The sequence below is a fragment of the Neopelma chrysocephalum genome, unplaced genomic scaffold (genome assembly GCF_003984885.1).
Source record: "Neopelma chrysocephalum unplaced genomic scaffold, ASM398488v2 Primary Assembly neopelma1_130, whole genome shotgun sequence".
Classification (NCBI taxonomy): domain Eukaryota; kingdom Metazoa; phylum Chordata; class Aves; order Passeriformes; family Pipridae; genus Neopelma; species Neopelma chrysocephalum.
In genome coordinates, this window is record NW_020897792.1 from 136,029 (window position 1) to 154,541 (window position 18,513).

General features: G+C 50.8%; 1 protein-coding gene across 3 annotated transcripts in view; it reads left to right on the forward strand.

Annotated features, from left to right (window-relative positions):
* The first annotated feature begins 3,509 nt into the window (after nt 1-3,509).
* TWIST2 (twist family bHLH transcription factor 2) overlaps nt 3,510-18,513 on the forward strand; it is a 30,197-nt gene continuing 15,193 nt past the window's right edge. For 2 of the 3 annotated variants that reach the window (XM_027698601.1, XM_027698602.1), the window contains exon 1: nt 3,510-4,175. In XM_027698601.1, the coding sequence (XP_027554402.1) occupies nt 3,675-4,157 (483 nt within the window). In that variant the 5' untranslated portion in view covers nt 3,510-3,674 and the 3' untranslated portion in view covers nt 4,158-4,175. Of the gene's footprint in view, nt 4,176-9,752; nt 9,757-18,513 lie in introns of all 3 variants that reach the window. The other variant, XM_027698603.1, reaches the window with a different exon arrangement.

Consider the following 18,513-nt stretch of genomic DNA (forward strand, 5'->3'; position numbering starts at 1 on the left):
GTGGGGGGGAAAATTAGACCTGGCTGCAGGTTCAGTGCTTGATGTAATTTGTATCTGGGACGTTTCTGAAAGGAGAAAGGATGTTTTTCTCTGTAGCAGGTAGAGGAGGGGGAAGGCAGCGAGCACAAGAGGATCTTTTTTTAGTTCCAGTTTGCTCCAAAAATTGGCATTCTGGGCAGTTTCCCCAGCAGAGGCGAGCTGGAAGAGCTCTGAATTCCCTTTGCTGTCAGGGTACCTTTGCCTGCTTCCCACAGCAAGCACAGGGAAGGGTGGCAGGAGGCAGAAATCCAAACCTTCTCCTCTGCAGCACAGAGGGATCCAAGGGTGATTTACTGGCCGAGCCCTGCCACGGGGACAGCAGGACCACAGGCTTCCTATGGAGAACAAGTGCTGCCCCTAAATCCCAGTCCGGATTCATTACTTCCCTCTAACGAAAAAATTGTAGGAGCCTGATTGTAGGGCACTCAAACAAGGCGCTAAACTTTCACCAAAACCGTACTTTACATCCCGGTTTTTCTTTCCCAACCTCCTTCCCAGCAGGGGAAGGTAGCGGGAAGGATGCGCCCACCCCACCCTCCTTCGCCGGCGGTACCTCCGCGCTCCTGCCTCCCCCACAAACCTCCCCGAATTCCCTGTTCCTCCAGGAGGGCCGGCTCACGTTTCAGCCGGGGCTGCGCACACGTGGCCCGTGCCTTTGCTCTGCTCCGGGGAAGATATTTGCACTTTTGTCAACACGGCGCTCGGCTCTGGCACCGACCTGTGCTGGGGGACTCGGACACACACACACACGGCCCCGGGCTCCGAGGCTCCAGAGTCACACCCCAGCCAAGTCCCACCATAAATTTCCCCTTAATGAATCCTGCCTGATACTAAAAAACTAAAAAGCTTTGCACTTGCAGAGGTTACACAGCAACAAGCCCCCGAGGGGGAAATCCTGCCTCGCTCTGTTGTGCAAACCCCCCTTCGGTGTCGTTGGCAGGAGCTGGGCAGGGTTTCTTTGATGTGTTTATTTCTTTCGTTTATTTCTTTCATTCATTTGTCTCATTCCTTTATTTCATTGATTAATTTAATAGTATGTATTTAGTGTAGAGGATACTCAGCCCAGAGAGGCACATCCCAGAGCTCCAGGAGCGGCAGGCGCTGGGCTGGACCAGGATCACGCCACGTGGCCGTGTCCTTTCCCCATCACGGCTCCAGGGTGATGTCCCGGAGCTCTGTGTGTCCTGCTTACATGGGATGGGCCCAGTGCTTATCCCAAAGGCACAACCCGTGTTCCAGCTGAGAACGGGGCGCTTTTGAGGTCCGTGCCCACAGTCCACCTCCGTCTCCAACCCCGGGAAGGGTCAATCCCACCCCATGGAAGAGCCTCACTCCCTGGGAAATCAAGCCCTGCTTTTGGTGGTCGTGGCAGGGCCATAAAAAGATGCAGAATGTTGGCAGAGCAGAGGGACAGGAGAGGCAGCAACAGCAGCTCTCCCAAACCGGGATCTGCTGCCCTTGCTCCTGGTGCTCACAAACAGCTCAACAAATCCCTGCTCCCTTCCCGAGCAGCTTTTTCCAGGCACCTCGTTGGGGCAGGGCACTCCAGGTGCTCAGCCCCACATCCCACCTGTCCTCCCTGCTCACACATCCCTGCAAACCCACCAGAAACCTGTTTGCTGGGAAAACCGGGTTTCTTGCAGCCGGAAAGGTGCCCCTCCGGCTTCCCTTAAGACTTGGAAATGATTCCACGCACTGAGGAGACTCCTAAATACCTCTGGCACAAAGCAAATACCCCTCACAACGGGTCATATCTGCCTTGGGGCCCGGGGGACTGGTGGACACCATCCCAGCCCACTGGTACTCATGGAATTCCAGGTCTTGGATGCAGGGTCACCCCTCGGACCCATCCAGCAGCCCCAAACCCTCTGGAAAGCGGGATTTGGGGAGTGACACCCGTCCTGCCCGACTCACTGGGGTCTTAAATTGGATTAGGATCTATTTGCAGAACTGCCTCGCTTTCTGACTTCTGTGCTGCACCTGAAAACCTTTCCTCTGGAAAGCAAACACAGCCTGTCCCCGGGGGCTGCCTGGGGAAGTCTTTCCACTATAAACATTACCTACAGTAGTGGAGTCAGCCCCAGGCAAGCCAAAAATTCCTTCTCCTACCGAGGAACACTTTCCAATCAAACCACACATTATTTTTTCCATTAATGAGTGTTGATACCTACTGGAAAACTTTGCAAAAGAAAGCCACTCCAAACTAACTCTTCTGATACAACAGCTCCGTTTTACGAGTTTCTTTTGTCTTGTTCCTTTTTTATTATTATTGGGTTATTTTATTTCCCTGCTCCGGGTTGAAAACATGATCTTTGCCGCTCAGGAATGCGCCTGTTCCTGCAATTTGGGCTGTGACTGAAATCAGGGGTCCAAATCTGATTTTGCTCTGCCTTAACTCCACAGAAGGAAGCAGAGTTTTCCCACATTTTCCCCCCACGGTGTGATGGAGAGGGAAAACAGACCCGTCGTCTTCTTTTTGATGGATCAAAAATCCCGCTCCCATGATTTTTATGCTCTGGGATATCACAAATTCAACAGCAGGATATTCTGGAGGAAAAAATGTCCCCCTACCTGCCTAGGCTCCTGATTCCCTAAAATTCCCTATTTAGTATTTAATGGAGGGGGGGAAAACTAGGGAGAAAAGGGAGATGGGGTGCAGGGCCAGCGTCGCCTCTCCAAGGGACTCTCCGTGGGGTTTTCCACAAGCCATTTCCAGCTGATCCGTATTTTGGGCTGGGTTAGCCCAGGAGGATCTTTTCTTGCCCCCCACAAGTAGAGCCTAGAAGGGGTTTTGCCCACCTGGCCCCAAACTTCCACCCTTTTCACAGCCCAGAGCACGTGTCCGGGGAGCTTTTACCACTCCGAGGTCACCCTGTGGGACCTGGAAGCAGATCCTCACCTCATCCCCACAGGACAGGGGGTTTGCAAGACCCCCAGCACCCAGGGGTGCAAAATAGGGCCCCATTCTGTAAAAATGGAGCCCCATCCTGCAAAAACAGGGCACACTCTGCACCCTGATTTGGGCAAGGAACCGCTGCAGCCTGGCCACAGATCTGGGAATGGGACCCTTGGGAGAACAAGGAGGCAGAGCAGCACCCCAAAAACCCTTGAGGGGGGAGGGGGGGCTGTGCTGGAGGGGTCCTGCAGATTCAGCATCTCCGGGGGCAGGGGGTGGCACAGGCCAGCTATCTTTTATTCGAGGTGCATTCCCAAGATTTTAGTTAAGTGTAACATAAAACTGTGAAAGTTTAGCAGGGGAAAAGCCTTCCTCCCACCGACCTGAGTGGCCAATCAGGAGGGAGCCCCGCACCTCCCTCACTTCTGACAACTATTTAGCAACTGAGCTCAGCTAAAGTTTCCAAAAAGTTAGAATAACTTCCTCTCTCCGAGACCTCAATTTTTTTGCACAACCCCGGTCCTTGAAATAAGAGCCCTTCGAGCAACCTGGAAAACGTTTGGTCAGCAAAAAAAAAAAAAAAAAAAAAAAGGGGAAAAAAAAAAGAGAGAGAAAAAGAGTCCTCCTGTTTTTCCAAAGGATCTGTCTCAGGAATTTAAAGCACATTTAAGACACACACACACTCACATAACATAAGGAGGGGGGGAAAAGCTCTTCCCCTCCCCTTCTTGCAGAAAGCATGGAAGAAAGCTCCAGTTCTCCTGTTTCCCCTGTGGATAGCTTGGGGACCAGTGAAGAGGAGCTGGAAAGGCAGCCAAAGAGATTTGGCAGGAAGAGAAGATACAGTAAGAAGTCCAGCGAAGATGGCAGCCCCAACCCAGGCAAGAGGGGGAAGAAGTCCAGTCCCAGCTCCCAATCCTACGAAGAACTGCAGAGCCAGAGGATCCTGGCCAACGTCAGAGAGAGGCAGAGGACTCAGTCGCTCAACGAAGCGTTTGCCGCCTTGAGGAAAATCATCCCCACGCTGCCCTCGGACAAACTGAGTAAAATCCAGACCCTCAAGCTGGCAGCAAGGTACATAGACTTCCTCTACCAGGTGCTACAGAGCGACGAGATGGACAGTAAGATGACGAGCTGCAGTTACGTGGCTCACGAGAGGCTCAGTTATGCCTTCTCCGTGTGGAGGATGGAGGGAGCGTGGTCCATGTCGGCCTCCCACTAGCCACCGGCTGCCCCCGGGGTAGGTACCCGTTTCTCTTCTCCTGGATGATGCTCTGTGTGGTTTTGGCCCTTCCCCAGCCCTGGGGATGGCTGGCGTGGATGGTGGGGCACGGGGATGCTGGGGGGTGCCGGGGTTGGTTTGTGTCGGTCCCCCTGCGCCCGCGGAACTTCCAGGCGGGCAAAAACGAGACCTGCCCCGTCCGGGGGGAGAAAAGTAAATTAAAATCGGCGTGGTTTTGCTCTGTGGGGATGGAGAAGCGACAGGGGACTGGTGTGGAGAGTTGGATGATGAGGGACAGAGGGGGAAAACCGTCGCCGCGTGAGATTTGCCAGAAAGCGCTGCCTTGGGGAAGGGTTTGGAGAGGGAAAGGTGATCAGCACGAGAGGCTGACGAGGGGATGGATCTGAAACAGCTGCTGCCACATTCCAGGGGTGCCTGCACCCCAAAAAACCCGGTGTTGAGTCCCGCAGTGGCCACATCCTCTCCTGGCTGGGGGGACCGGTAGCCACGCAGGGCTCGGTGATGAGTTCGCCCCAGGTTGCGTTTCTCTTAAAAGAAACGAGTAGCAGATGTCAGCTGCAACCCTGGGCTGTGCCCCTTCCCCCTCACACAACAAAAAGCAACCAAAGATAGAAGAAACTTCACTAAATTTTCGGATTTGTCCGGTTTCCCTTCCCCAAAGTGCCCCAGTGAAGCGGCGGCTGGTGTTGGACGGAGTTTCTTATTTACTCTCCTCGCTAAATTCTTCCTCCTGGTTTTCCATTAGCAGAAAACTACTTCCTCTTCAGCTGCCTTTGTAATATTCAGGGAGGGAGGAATAAACAGTAAGAAAGGAGCGGGGGGAAAGGCTTTTAATAACACCCTCATCTCCAGCTAATTAAGCAGAGCAGCTCTGCGTTGTGTCAGCCGGGCTTTGCTGTCTGGGCTCAGAACATAAACCAGAGCCCACGAGCCCATTTCACCAAGCAAACACTCCAAAGGCAAATTTCCCCCCGCCACCCTGGCAATGCAAAAATGAAATAATTTCATCATGTGGAGAACTGAAGAGGAAAAGTTTATCCCAGCCCATTGGTGGGGCTCTTTTAAAGGGACAAATCCATCGTTGTTTGAGCAGCAATAAACGGCCCCTTCAAACAAACACAAAATAAACCCCGGGCAAAAAACTTGGTGCAACTGCAGTACCTGGTTTAAAAAGGCTGGAAAAAAAACGTTCAACCAGGACTTAGGGGTGTAAAACAACCTTCAAGAAACCACTGCAAGTAATTGTTTCACTCACATCCCGAGATGGCTTGGGATTTGCCGCAGTTAAGGTGTCCACCTTATGGTGGACCTTTGGGGCCCCCAAAATGTTAGTCTGTCTCAAAATTAGTTATTCTACCCACTGCACAAGCTGCCTGTGGTTTAGTTTTATCTAAATAGGTGACTCTGCTGTCGTGGGGTTTATGGCTATTGCCGGGTTCCTATTTTTTGCCCGCCGTGCCCTCATTTCATCTGCAAAAAGCCCAAGCTGAGTGGGTTTTTATCAAGCTAAGCCTGGTTTATAAACCAGAGTGCCTTTCCCCGTGCTAATCTGGCTAAAAAACTGCAGCAACCAGATTTAAAAAAAAAAAAAAAAAACCACACACGCAAAAACCCAGGCTTCTTGTCAAAAACAGATGTAAAATGTCCCAAACACATATTTCTTCAGCAGTTTAGATTGGCTGAGTAGCAAAGTGCTGGGCTGGGACAATGCATTTATTCTGTTGTTTCCCAAATGATGTGTTGCCATTAAGCCAAGGATGGCTTGAAAAATCTGTTATCTAATGTCCAACCGCTCCTGTCACACAGGGCAGAGCAAAACCTGCTTTTGAAAACCAGATTTAAAAAGAATCGTGGCTTCAGTGATTGTTGAGATGGTTCTGACGGGGCAGATTTTAGATGGGACTGAAATTACGAAAAAAACCCACGAATTAGAACCAAACCCTGGCGCGTTTCGGGGTCGATTTTGAGGGAAGGGGAACCCGCCATAACCCAACTTTCAGCTTGGCGTTCTGAGGCGGTTTTTGCTCCAGGGGTCGTTTTCCCAAGCTGCTGAAGTTTCCCCCTCTCCCGTGGCTGTGTGAGCGGGAACACGCGTGCGGTTGAACTGTTGAAAACGCTGTTGACAAATGGCCTGGTGCGGAGCGGTGTCAAATTCGAGCGCTCGTGGCCACACAAACCCCCTCTGCCAGCAGGGCCAAAAGCACTCCAAGAGCCTCCAGGAACGCCCTGAAATGGGGGAACTTGGTTGGGTGGGGGGGACAGGGACTTTGGCACGGGGTTGTCCTGGTCAGAGGAGTTTTCGTGGATAACACGGGAGCAAACGCAGTCTCGACGGGCAAAACTCCTCTTTGAATCTAGGATCAGCTCCTGCCTTTCCTAGGGAGTAGGGAGCATGAATGAGCTGTCTGAATTCAGGATCTGCTGTCTGAATTCAGGATCAGCTCCTGCCTTTCCTAGGGAGTAAGGAGCATGAATGAGCACCGGTCAGACTGGGTTGCCACCCTCCCGTTTCCCTTGGGTTTGGGGAGACATAAGCAAGGAAAGGTTTTCTCCTTGGAGGAACAGTCATTCCTCTCGGGCTGTGAGTGAAATAAAAAGCAGAGGAGCTTTTTGATTGGAAAATCAGAGCCTTGGGAACTGGGAAAATGCCACCTGGCCCCTGCGAGCGCCAGCAGGTCGCTCCTCTGGCCACGAGAGCTTTTCCTGCTCTGCTCCACGGAATTCCAGACAGCTCACTCCCGGAGTTTTCAGGAGAAACAGGCGCAGCTTTGCACTTCAAGGGCTGCAATGGGATGTTTGAGCTGAGCCTTCCTCCCCCCCCCCAAAACCTGCCCATCCTCCTGGCGGCACCTGCGCCCCTTCCCCTCGCAGCCACTTCCTTCTTTCGCTTTCAAAACGTTCGAGATGTTCTAAACCGAAAAAAAATCACCCACTAGGAAAAAAAGACATTACGTTTCCTGACAGTAGGGAAGAGCTGGGATGTCAGGACCATGAGCAAAGCCCAAAGGGCAACGAAGCTCTAACCCCCGCACCAGTAAGACCAGTTTGCCGACACCCCCCTCACTGGGGATGAACCGTCTGCCTCCCCTGGGCTGGCACCGGCATTAATAACACCTTTCCCATTTTTTCCCTGCTGGAGAAGCCACATGCAACGTGTGTGCTCGACCCGCAGCCCCTTCAGGCTTCCAGGGCTGTTTCCAGTATAAAACACCAGCATCCTATTTCATTTTCTCCTTAAAGAAGCAAACAGATGTTATCTCTGCTGGCCCTGGGAACAAAACCTAATTCTGGAGTATCTGAGAGCAGCACAGTGAGCTGGGGGTGTAGTGACACTGGAACTAAGCCCTTTTTGTCCCAAAAGCCCTATTTTTTTTTCGACGCATCCTTCAAAAAATGTAAATAAGTTTCCTTGACAGGAAGGATTGTAAAGTTTGGTATTTACATTAATGGGCTTGTAGCGGGGGGTTTTCATCTCAGCGCATTTAAAAGCCCAGCAAAAGGCATTTTGGAGCCTCTGTTTACGTTCGTGTCGTTCCCTGGGAAAGGATAAATCTGTTACCCAGCAGACACCAACCACGCTGCGAGTCAGCCAAAAAAACGCTCAGGCTCAGGGATCTCTGAAAAACAGGGTGCAAGGAAAATGCTCCGGAGAAGGAGACACGCAAAAAGACAAATCGGCCTTGGCCCGGACACAAATAAATGAATTACCATCAGAAAGAGCTGGAGACACGCACGGGGAAGGGAAAAAGTTGAATCAAAACCAAAGGACCGCTTAGAAAAAGCGGCAAAAACATGTTGTTACTTAATTTGCCCGAGGCAGGGCTGCGGTAAAAAGTCCTATCGGGAGAGATGTGCGTTGAAGGGTCATTAAGGGAACATTCAAGGCAGACATTTGGGCTAAGTAGACCTAATTTGTCTCCAAATTAGTCATCCTCGCACCGCTCGGCTCCGCAGAGGAGCTCTGATTTTCAAAGCATCCTCGTGAAAACAAAGGGAAAGATCGAAACGCTTCTCCTTTGCAACCTCCCTTCACATTCCTGCCTTTGGTGCTTTTTGGGGGGGCGTATTTCGTGGAGTTCTAGGTAGGGATGATGAACGAGCCCTGGAGATCACAGCGGGCTCTTACAGAGCTGGGGCAGATCCTGGAACCGCCGCCGAAATCTCTTGTGGGGACATTTCATGTCACTTTTCCCCCCCCAGCAATATAATTAATTTTATAGCTGTAGCCCTGAGAATCATTTCCATGTGGTTCAGCACGACTTTGAAACCTCCAAGCCCGAAATCTCCAGAATTTATGCCCTGCTTTGGAGCCGTAGGAATGGTGGGATGAAGCCACGAACGTGGAGAGGGACGGCACCACAACCCCGAAACACGGCGAGCTCGACATGTCATCAGGGGACTGGGGGAAGCAGATATTCCAGGGAGCTTTTTAACCCCCTCCCCGGGCTTTGCAGAAAATCGGGAAGGGGAAAAAAAAAGCTGTTCCTTGCTCTCTGCTGATCCCACCAAACACCTCGGCGGGCTGGGGAGTCCCCACTGCTCCTCATTTACTCCTTTAGGCAAATTTGGAAGTGAGGAAAACCCCAGAAACCCTCCAGCAGCCTCGTGCTAATTAGTGATTAGTTCTCAAGAATTAAAACAGCAGAAATATTTGCCAGCGATTTAAAAAAAAAAAAAAAGAAAAAAAAAGATAAAATCAGACCCAAGAGCAGACAGCCCGGAGTTTAATTAGATTTGTAGCTGGGGAAGATGACCACTCAGCAACAACAACTAATCACACACAAATAGCAAATTAACTCAGCCAGCCAATAAATCAAAGCGGGGCAGCCCTTACCCATCACTTTAACCACTTCCATGCTGGACCCAGGAACCACTGGGATGAAAAACAGCGGGATGAGGCGCCTGCTGGTGGGGTTTTTAACCCGGTGGCAGCTGCACGGTTCCCTTGCCCTCCTCCTGCAAAGACGTGGGAATCGGGGCTCTGAGAGCCCTTCGGGATGTGCTTCTCCTCCTGCCTGAAAGCAGGGAATTTTTGGGGCTTGACTGGTAAAACAGAAGATCCCCCTGTGAATTTTATCCGTGACCTGTCACCCCGAGAGTGCGAGGTTTTGGGGTTTTAGCAATAAGGAGGGTTTTCCCTTGGGAAAGGGGATAAAAATAACTCAGTCTTTCTCCATCCCACCAAGGGAAGCAGCAGCAGGAACCTGGAGGCAGGTTTGTGCTGGAGGAGGGTGGAAATGGGCCAGGGAGGTTTTTGTTACCCCTTCCATGAAAATATTCAATGAGCACCAACAACTGCTCAGCCCTTTTGCTGACAGTGGCCTTTAGATCCCTGATTTGTCCCGATGATCCTCCTCGAGGTCTGAGCCTTTCGGGCGGGGGTGGGGTGGGGAAAACCGCTTGGATTTAACCTTCCAAAATGAAGCCGGGAAAGGTGGAGTGGATTCCTCCCCGGGATCCACCTGGGAAGGGGGCACTGGGCACCCCCAGACCTCTGCCATGAGCTTCCTTTGTGAGCCTTGGGTGATCTGGGCTTTCTTTTGCAGGCAGACCCGTTGTCCCACAGATCCCAAGAGTGGTCAGACACCCGAACAGAAAATAACCCTCCTGCCCTGCACGGGGAACTCAAAGCTCCCTCTTCTCCCGGCTTTTCTTCTCCATCCTTTAACCACAGCTTGGAAAAGAGAAAAAGGAGGAGGGTGGGGGGAAGAGAAGAGACAGATGTCCACTGTTTCAGCTTGATATATATTTACTGGAAGAGGTCCAGTGAGCCTAGACTAGCTTTAATTGAATTCCTAATAAGATAGTTTTGCTGCCACCCCCAAGAAGCAGCTTCACCATTTCCTTTAGAGATATTAGACCTGCCAGACACACACTTCAAAATGTATGAATTAGCTTTGGGATGAATTTAGCCACCAAAACCCCTCCTGCAGTAATTTATCTGATTATGCTTTTGGTTTTAGCTGTTGAGGCCTCCTTTAAAAATCATGTGTTTGTGCTTAAATGTAAATAAACTTAATTGCTCTGCTGAGAGAGAGATGGGGGGGAATCAGGGCTGCACTGAGGCTAAAAAAAATCAGTGAATTCAGCTTGGAAAATTTGGTAGGGTGGGAGAGAGAGGCTTTCATGCAGAAAGCAGCATTTTGGGTGGCGGGGGGGTTCCCTGATACATCCACATCCAGTGTCCCCAACAGCAAGCTCTTAATAAAATTAATCTGCCAGAGGGACCTCGCAGAGCCACAAAAATGCAAATTTCAGACTGATCCTTATGCCATGTTTTATGCTCATTGTGCTGAAATCTCACTGTGTGATAAGGCTGGATAGAAGGAATTCCTGGCTGGGAGAGGGAGCTCAGAAAATCACAGGGATGGTAGGGAAAAAAAAAAGCGATTGTAGGCTCAGGAGAAAAGTGAACGGGCAGATGCTTCCCAGCAAAGAACTTGTCACTGGTAACTAAAGATAAACCACCTTGTTGAGGGCAGGAAAGGAGTTTGATCCTTCTAAACTGCAGCATCCTGATATCCCTGTGCCATCGCCCTCTGGATGCTCGTCCTGCAGCACAAAAATCCCACCCTGGACGTGCTCAGGATGGAAATTCAACAAAACACATCAGTGAGCCAAGAATTAAAGGATTTGGGATGGGGAAAAGAGGTTTGTGATATGCTCAAACTGAGCACCTGCCTCCCTGTCCCTCATGGGAGTGTCCCACGCCGTCTCCAAGCCACACGGCCCCCAAATTACATCCCACAGGCACTTTTGGGGCCACTTTGTGTGATTTTAAGTCTTTTTTCCCCCCTTAATGCACAGGCAAGCTCGCCCAACAGGCACCAGTGGGTTCCATAGCATGGGGTGGGTGGGAATTGAGCCTGTGCAGGAATATCTGCCTGGAAGCAGAGCGTTTTCAGCTCTGGGAACACCAGGGAATCACCCCCATGGAAACTTCGCAGTTACCGGGGCACAAAACCACACGATAAAAACAGGCCAGATGAGAGAAAAAAGGGTCTTTAAAAAAACACTGTGCATGCAACATATCAATCTGTATTTTAACACATTAGATAAGATGGCTCTTGTGCATATTTTTCTGCATTTTGCTGAATTATTTGGCCTGATGAGCTCAGGAAATTTCTGAGCTCACCAAGTTCCTTTTCGCCGCCACGAATCGTCCGTGCGATCTCCGCGTTCCCTTCCCGCTCCGGGGGGGTGGGTTTAGGCACTGAACAACCTGGTATTTTACAGGAGTTTTTTCATCTTTTGCCACGAGAAGGGTTGTTTCATAGATCCCCGTGACCACCAGCACTAAATAACCTATTTTATGCTGCCTGGGTTTGAAAGGTTGGCCGTAGGGAGGGAGCTGGAGTGTCCGCGTCCTCCTCGCCTTCCTCGGCGGGATGAGCTGAGTTTTCACTTGGATTTTGGGGCAGAGAAGTGGTTCAGGTTGGAATTCTTCACATCGCCATTTGTGCCTCGAGAGCGAGGGAAATAAAAGCATCCCTTTGCTTTTCCCCCTTGGAAATTTAAAACACAACCAACCCAGTGAGCGAGTTGTAAGGAGTACACGGCTTTACGTGTTCATGCCAGGGAAATGAGTAGTGGAAAGCACCACAAAAGGACCCAAAAACATAATTCCAGGCACCCCCAGGGTGCTCAGAGGGCTGGGGATGCGGGGGAGCATTTTCAGCAGTGAATGGGGAGTTCAAAACACGCTGATTTTCACTAGTTAACCCCAAAGTTTTTCTCCCCAGCGCTGTTGTTTTGTAAATCAGGCGATACTTTCACTCTCAACAAGTGGCAAAAGGTAAATATTTTCGAGTTGTTGAGGGAACAGACATGGCTTGGAAAACTGTAGCTATTCCTTAGCTGGGAATAATCATAGAATCATCCACTTTTCAGGATAATCATGTCAGAATCAGGGATAAAAATGCCCAGCTTTAAATGTGACGCTCTGCAGATCTACCCCCCTTTTTTCACATTGGTTTGTTGTTCTCATCTCTGTCATTAATGGCTCATTTTCTGCTGTAATTAGGGAGGTTTCCCCACACACCCCAATGCCTGAGGTCCATGGGCAAGTCCCAAGTACATTTATTAGATCAGCCCACTCATCCCTGCTCCTACAGAAAATAAACCCCCTGTTTTATAACACATTCAGAGACATTTCCTAATTCCATCACACACTGCTGGGCAGTGTATTTTTGTTTCCCAGTGCTGGTTTTCCTTCATCTTTCCTTGAAATGCTGCTACCCAACCTCTCACACAGCTACAGCCACATTTGCATTATTTTTAAGATCCAAACCCTCTTTCTGGAGAGGAGATCCATGGGCTCACCCCCCTGGAATTACTCAACCACTGCAGCGCTCAGGCTGCCTGGCAGCTCTTCTTTAGTTCAGACACATCCTTCAAGTGGCCCAGGTGGTGAAAATATTTCAAAACAAGGGGGCTTCAGTCATTTCTGAAAGAGGGAGGTGAGGAGAGGAAGGTTTCCTGGAGCTTCTGCAGAGAGCCCAGGCCAGGAATCTGGGAAGCTTTTCAGGGGGGTTGGTTGCTGAGAAAATTTGGGACTTGGAGTCGCTCTGTTGAGCACTCTGAGGTGCAAACATGGCTGGTGAGGCACCTCCAGCTCCAGAGGTTTGGCACAACCAGGGAAGAGACTCCAGAAAATTGCTGGCCCAGTGGTACAACAAAGAGGAATATCCCCGTGAACCAGCCGTGTCCTGGGAATGCCCACAGTGGGAATGCCAAACCACCCCTGGGCAGGCTCCAGCCCAACCAGGCACCACTGGGACCCCAACACTTAACCCTGGTGCCCCCCCAGCAGCACCTCCCAGCAGGACAGAAGCCCTGGAATGTGGGCTCTCCTTCCCCCTGGCTGCCAACATCCCGGCACCACGCGGGGATGCAGCACTGCCAGCCCTGGCTCCTGCAGGTCCAGGAGGCATCACATGGGGCTGGGAGGCAGAGGAGGCTGCTCCACTCCCAGTCTGTTAGGAAACTAAGCATTTATTATATATTAAAAACAAAAAAAAAAAAAAGAAAAAAAAGAAAGAGAGGATTTGGCAGCGAGCAGAGGGTGGGGATCCCTGCCAAGGCCTGGACAGCTGGACCTTCTTCACTAGCAAGTTGTGTGATCAGCAAGGGCTGTGCTGAAAGCCAAGAGGAGTTACCAGAGCTGCCACATCACATCGGGCTGATCCTCCCTCTGGGAGACACCTTAAAGGGACAAAGCCACCCCAAAACCTGCACCAGAGTGCTCCCAGCAGAACCAGGGGCGACCTCTGGGGCTTTGTGGGTTGTGGTGTTTCCCCCCCCTGCCCCCTTCCCCAACTTCTGATCCGAGATGAGGGGACAGGGAGGAGACTTGTACAAGGTTGTTTTTCCTTGTTTTCTGCAGCCTTGCTTTCAGCCCAAAAAGGCTGGGTTTGTCCCTCCAATCCAGGGCTGGGTGCTCCCCACAGCTTGAAATAACCCAGGAAATTGGGGAAAAGCTCCAGCGGGTCCGAGGACAGAGGGGAACCAAGGGGTGGCCTGGCACTGCAAATCCTAAACCTCTTGTCTGGGGGAGTCTTAAAAAGAGCAGGAGGGGCACAGCAGGAGGAGGGAGGGAGTTGTGATGAGCCTGGAGGAGATTTGAGGAGCTGCAGGTCCCAGGGAATGGCTGGAGGATGCTCCTCTCCCTCCCAGCATAAAGTAACAAAGCAAAAGGCTCCCAGATACCTTTTGAAACAGAAAATTATCCTCCCTTTTCTTCAGGAGCAAAGCAAGAGCCCTGTTTCCAGGTGTTATCCCTGCCCTATCTATCCCCTCCCTCTCCAAGCACTTCCCAGGCTTCAAGATTTAATTTTAAGCTCATCACCGAAAAAACCTCCTGACCTCCCAAAATCCTTCCTTCACATCCCTGCCACGTGGATTCCCATTTCCCTTAGGAAGCTCATTTTCCTTGGAAACATCTCCCAGAGATCCTTCCAAGGAACCAGTTTTTTGCTCCAAGGCTGCACTGAGGTACCCAGCCCCCAAACATCCCATATTTAGCAGCTCTCCCCATCCTGGCAGCAGATTCCCAGGCTCAGGGAGAACTGGTTGATGGAAAAGGTGGAAAACCACAGGAGCTCCTGCTGACTCAGCATCTGCTGGCACTAGAGGGCAGGATAAACTATATTAAATAAAGAATAAGGTGGGTTTGAGGTCACATCCAAGGGGTGTGTGTCTAACAGGGAGCACAGGGAATATCTGGGAGCAGCCAGGAGCTGCCTCACTGCCCGGTGCAAGGAATTTTGCTCTGAGTACACCCCACATTAACGATCATCAGGACAACAGGTTATTTAATTTAGGGCCAGAGCACAGCATCAGAGGTGCTTCCACCACATTGCAGTCACAGCTGCTTTTCTATAGAGAAAAACTCTTTTTTTATATAGAAAAACTCCTTTTTTTTTAATAAAGAAACCTCATGATTTTCTCTGCTGTGTTTATGTAGGAATATGATTAAAGCTGCGCTGCCCTCATCTTAATAGGAGACATTAGATGAGCTCCAAACACAACAAGCACAGGTTTACTCTGCTCCTTTATCAACAGCCACTTCAATAAACAACCCAAATTTGAAATGATGACTCCAAGTGGGTCAGGCAGCCCAGTCCTTTCATTAGGGAAAACCTCAGGAGCTGGCAGGCTCGGAGAGCAAGGTAATTTTAATTTGTGGTCTAAACATCAGAAAGACTCTCAGGCCTCCCAGGTCAGGCACAGGAGGTGCTGAGTTGCTGAGTCTGCCACAAAGTGCCTTCCCTGAGGGACTGGATTCCTCTAAAATTCCTTTAAAATCTAAAGATTGGGGTGCAGGAGAATAACCTGAGCCCCCCAGAGGTGCTGTACCCACAAGGTTTCAGCGCTGCAGCACCTCAGTTTAGGATTAGACCCAGTTGTGGCCCAGCCTGGGAGCTGAGACACCCAAAAACTGCACAGGAGAGCTGTGAGGAGCATAATGAAGGTATTGGGGTTCGGGACAAAAAGGGTCAACCCCTAAAATATGGTTGATTCCACAGACTCCTTAGAAGGGAATCACTAAATGCTGCTGAATAGGAGAAATGCAGGGGCTTGGGGGGGGTTTGGGAGTGGAAATGTCTCAGCCCTGCTTTGCTGTGAGGGAAAAGGGAGGTCTGTGGTGACACACTATAAAAAAGGGGGGTTTGAAGGACAGCAAACTGAGAGGTGATGCTTCCTGAAGGATCCCATCTCCTCTGTCCATCTCCAGCCTGTTTTCCACTGCTGGTTTTTGGTGGGAAGCAAAAGTGCCGCAGGATGTGGGGGCTGGCTCTGCTCTTCCCAGCTCCTTCCATCCCGTGTCCCTTGTGGGGACACTTTATCCCAGAACCTCTGGGCTAATTTTAAGGCTGCCACCTCTTTTGTACCATCTGATGTGATGGGAACAGTGGGCTTTGCTCTCCTTGCACCCCCAGCCCACCCTGGGCACACCTGAACAAAGGCGCCAGGCGGAACCTTCTCCCAGCTCCCACCCAAAACCTCCCCGTGCAAACTCGGTGCCTCAGTTTCTCCTCCAAAAAGCAAATTGTAATAATTTGAGCGCCCACTCTGTCACTTCCCCACCAGACAGGACCCTCCTACACGTCGAGAAGGGATTCACACACAGCCAGGCTGGATTTTGCCTGCCCAGCCAAATCCTCCTCCTTGGTGGTCATCTCCCCACAGCTTCTCAAAATCCAGGGGATCTTTGATCCCAGAGGGATCCAGGCACTGCCAGATGGGAACCAGCTCTGCACCACGGCCAGGCTGAGCACCCACATTTATATTCCTTTCACAGCTTCTCATTCCAGAGATCTAAATTGCAGATGTTGCTCTTCAGATGTGGAGAGAGACAAAAACGGAAGGAAAAAGGTTAAAGCAGCTCTGTGAGTCACTCCAATCTACTGTTGATTTAGAAACCTACCTCAGCTGTAAATAAGCTTCTCCAAAGTGTTTAACCTTTTGTATCCTGGCCAGGAAAACTAATAAATGAGAACAAAACATCCCTCCTGAGCCACAGAAGCAACAAAGCTGGAAAACCCCATGATGGGGTTAGAACTGAGAATAAAGTGACCCAAAACAAGTGACCTGGAAAGGGGGGGGGAAATAAAAAGAAGGCATTAGTGGGGCAGATAATGAAAAGAGCAGGATGTGCTGCTCTCTGGGATCTGCTCCAGGCAGCAAAGGGGAGGAACAACTTCCCAAACAAGCAGAGAGAGGCTGTGCAGTGAAAAAACAAAGTAGAGCTCAAACCAATAGCGAGACTCCGGTTCAACAGGCACCAGCCCCCACTCGGTGCTCCCAGACACTCCTTGGGGTTGCATTAAATCCCAAATTATTTCTCCACGGGCAGTTTGGGTGCTGCTCTTTCGGGGCTGAAGGCAAAGGCATCTCAGCTGTGGGGCAGAGCTCGGAGCAGGATGGCAGACAGGAGCATTCCCGGGAGGATGAGCTTGGCTGCAGGTCTGCCTATGGATCGACGGCAAGGAAGCTCTGGAGAGGGCTGGCACTGCAGGCACTGCATGGAATAACAGCTTTGGGAAGCCCTGGGAATTTTGGAAGGCGGCTGAGCCATCCCACCCTCTCTAAAAATCCTGCTGAATCCTTTTTTTTTGCCTTCAAAGCCGAGGGTGTAGCAGCGGAAGGGGAGCTTTCCCTGGGATTTGAGGCACTGAGTGGGAGTTGAGAGAAAGGCCGGATCTGCTGATCTCAGGGCACCACCAGGAGAATTCTGCACCAGGATCTCGAGGAGTTCACTTGGGCCAGAGCCATCCCAAGGTCTCTGGTTAAAGCACAGTCCTGCAAAGTGGCCAAGGGGACTTCGGAGTCCCAAAAGCTGCAATGATTAAAAGGAAAACTGCTGAGCAAGCACTTCCTGCCCACGTCGGGCTTGCCTTAAATATTTAGGCATGCTTTAAATCACAGAGCACCAGAGGGTTTGTAGAGATGGGGATGCTTTAAAAAAATACCCCAAAGTCACCCTTCTGGTCAGCACACAAATGCAAAACTCGGGGCAGAGGGAGCTGGTGGATCATGGCCAGGCTTTGCAAACGAAGATTTGGGAATTGAGCTGGTGGATAATTCAGACCCAAACACCTCTTGGAGTGGTTTTCCCTCAGTTCCTCCCCATTCCCAGGCAGTTTCCAGCCCCACAACGTCAGACATGAAGTGAGACAGGATGGTACTCCAAGTTCATGTGTTCAAGTTTTCCACCTAAAATCCAGATAGTGGAAACCTATTTAAAAAAAAACCCCAACCTGTTAAAAATAAACCCTATTAAAAATACTACATTAATTGATGAAATAAGACATTACATTGAAACTGTGTGTAAGGAAGGGCCTTTATAAGAGTCATAAGTGATATTTTAGAGAGATGCTCACGTCTCCCTGTCCTTGCTGGTGTTGAGTTCAGCCTGATAGATGCTGAGGAGCCTAAAACAGGGAGAAGGCACAGCTCAAAGCTGAGGGAATCTGATGCAAGAGCTGGGATCATCATCCCAGCAGAGACAAGCAATGGAGCACAGCACCAGAGAGAACAAAGGGAGCTGAGGGGGAGGAAGAAGGAGAAGGAGCCCAGGAGACCAACAGCAGAGGAAGTAAAAGGCCTTGGAGACTGGGAAATGAGCAGCTGGGGCTGGGATTTATCCCAAAGCCTGCCCAGGCACCAGGATAACATGAGGAGCCTGTTCACAGGGGGAATTTTTTTCTGGGCAGATCACAGAGCACTGCATCCCCTAGAGGCTGTGGGAATGATGATGGGGTGAAGGAGAGCACCAGGGTCAAGACAGAGCCAGGCTGGAAGCAGAAAGCCTCCCAGCAAGGGGCCAGCAACACCCTTTTCACACAGCACATCCCTCCAGGGATACAAAAGAGAGGGAAGGAGGAAAGGCTTCAGGGTCCTGGGAAGGTTTCCCCACTTTCCCTGGTCCCAACCTTAACCCAAAGCCGAGCTGAAGCAGCCCAAGGTCTCCCACAGGAGGTTCCCAGCTCTCAGCTGCCACCAAACCCCAGGGAGGTCAGAAGTGCCCCGGATGGTTTCCCAGCTCCTCTTCCAGGGCTTTGTCTGATCCTGACTGACACGGTCAGACCCACTGAGCCAAAGCATCATAAAACTATTGAACCCTCACTGTGTCCAGTGCCCACTTCCCACCACAGCATGACACTGGATTTGGCATCCAACAGCCAGGACCACCTTCCTCTGACCTGTTTTTAGGGAAGGGACACACTGGAGCTGAGGGGTGAAGCCCCTCATTTGAGATTTTTCTGAAAGGTACCAAGTTTTCGTGATCCTTTTGAGAATTCCAGCCCACGCTCATCTCCAAGAGCCTTCA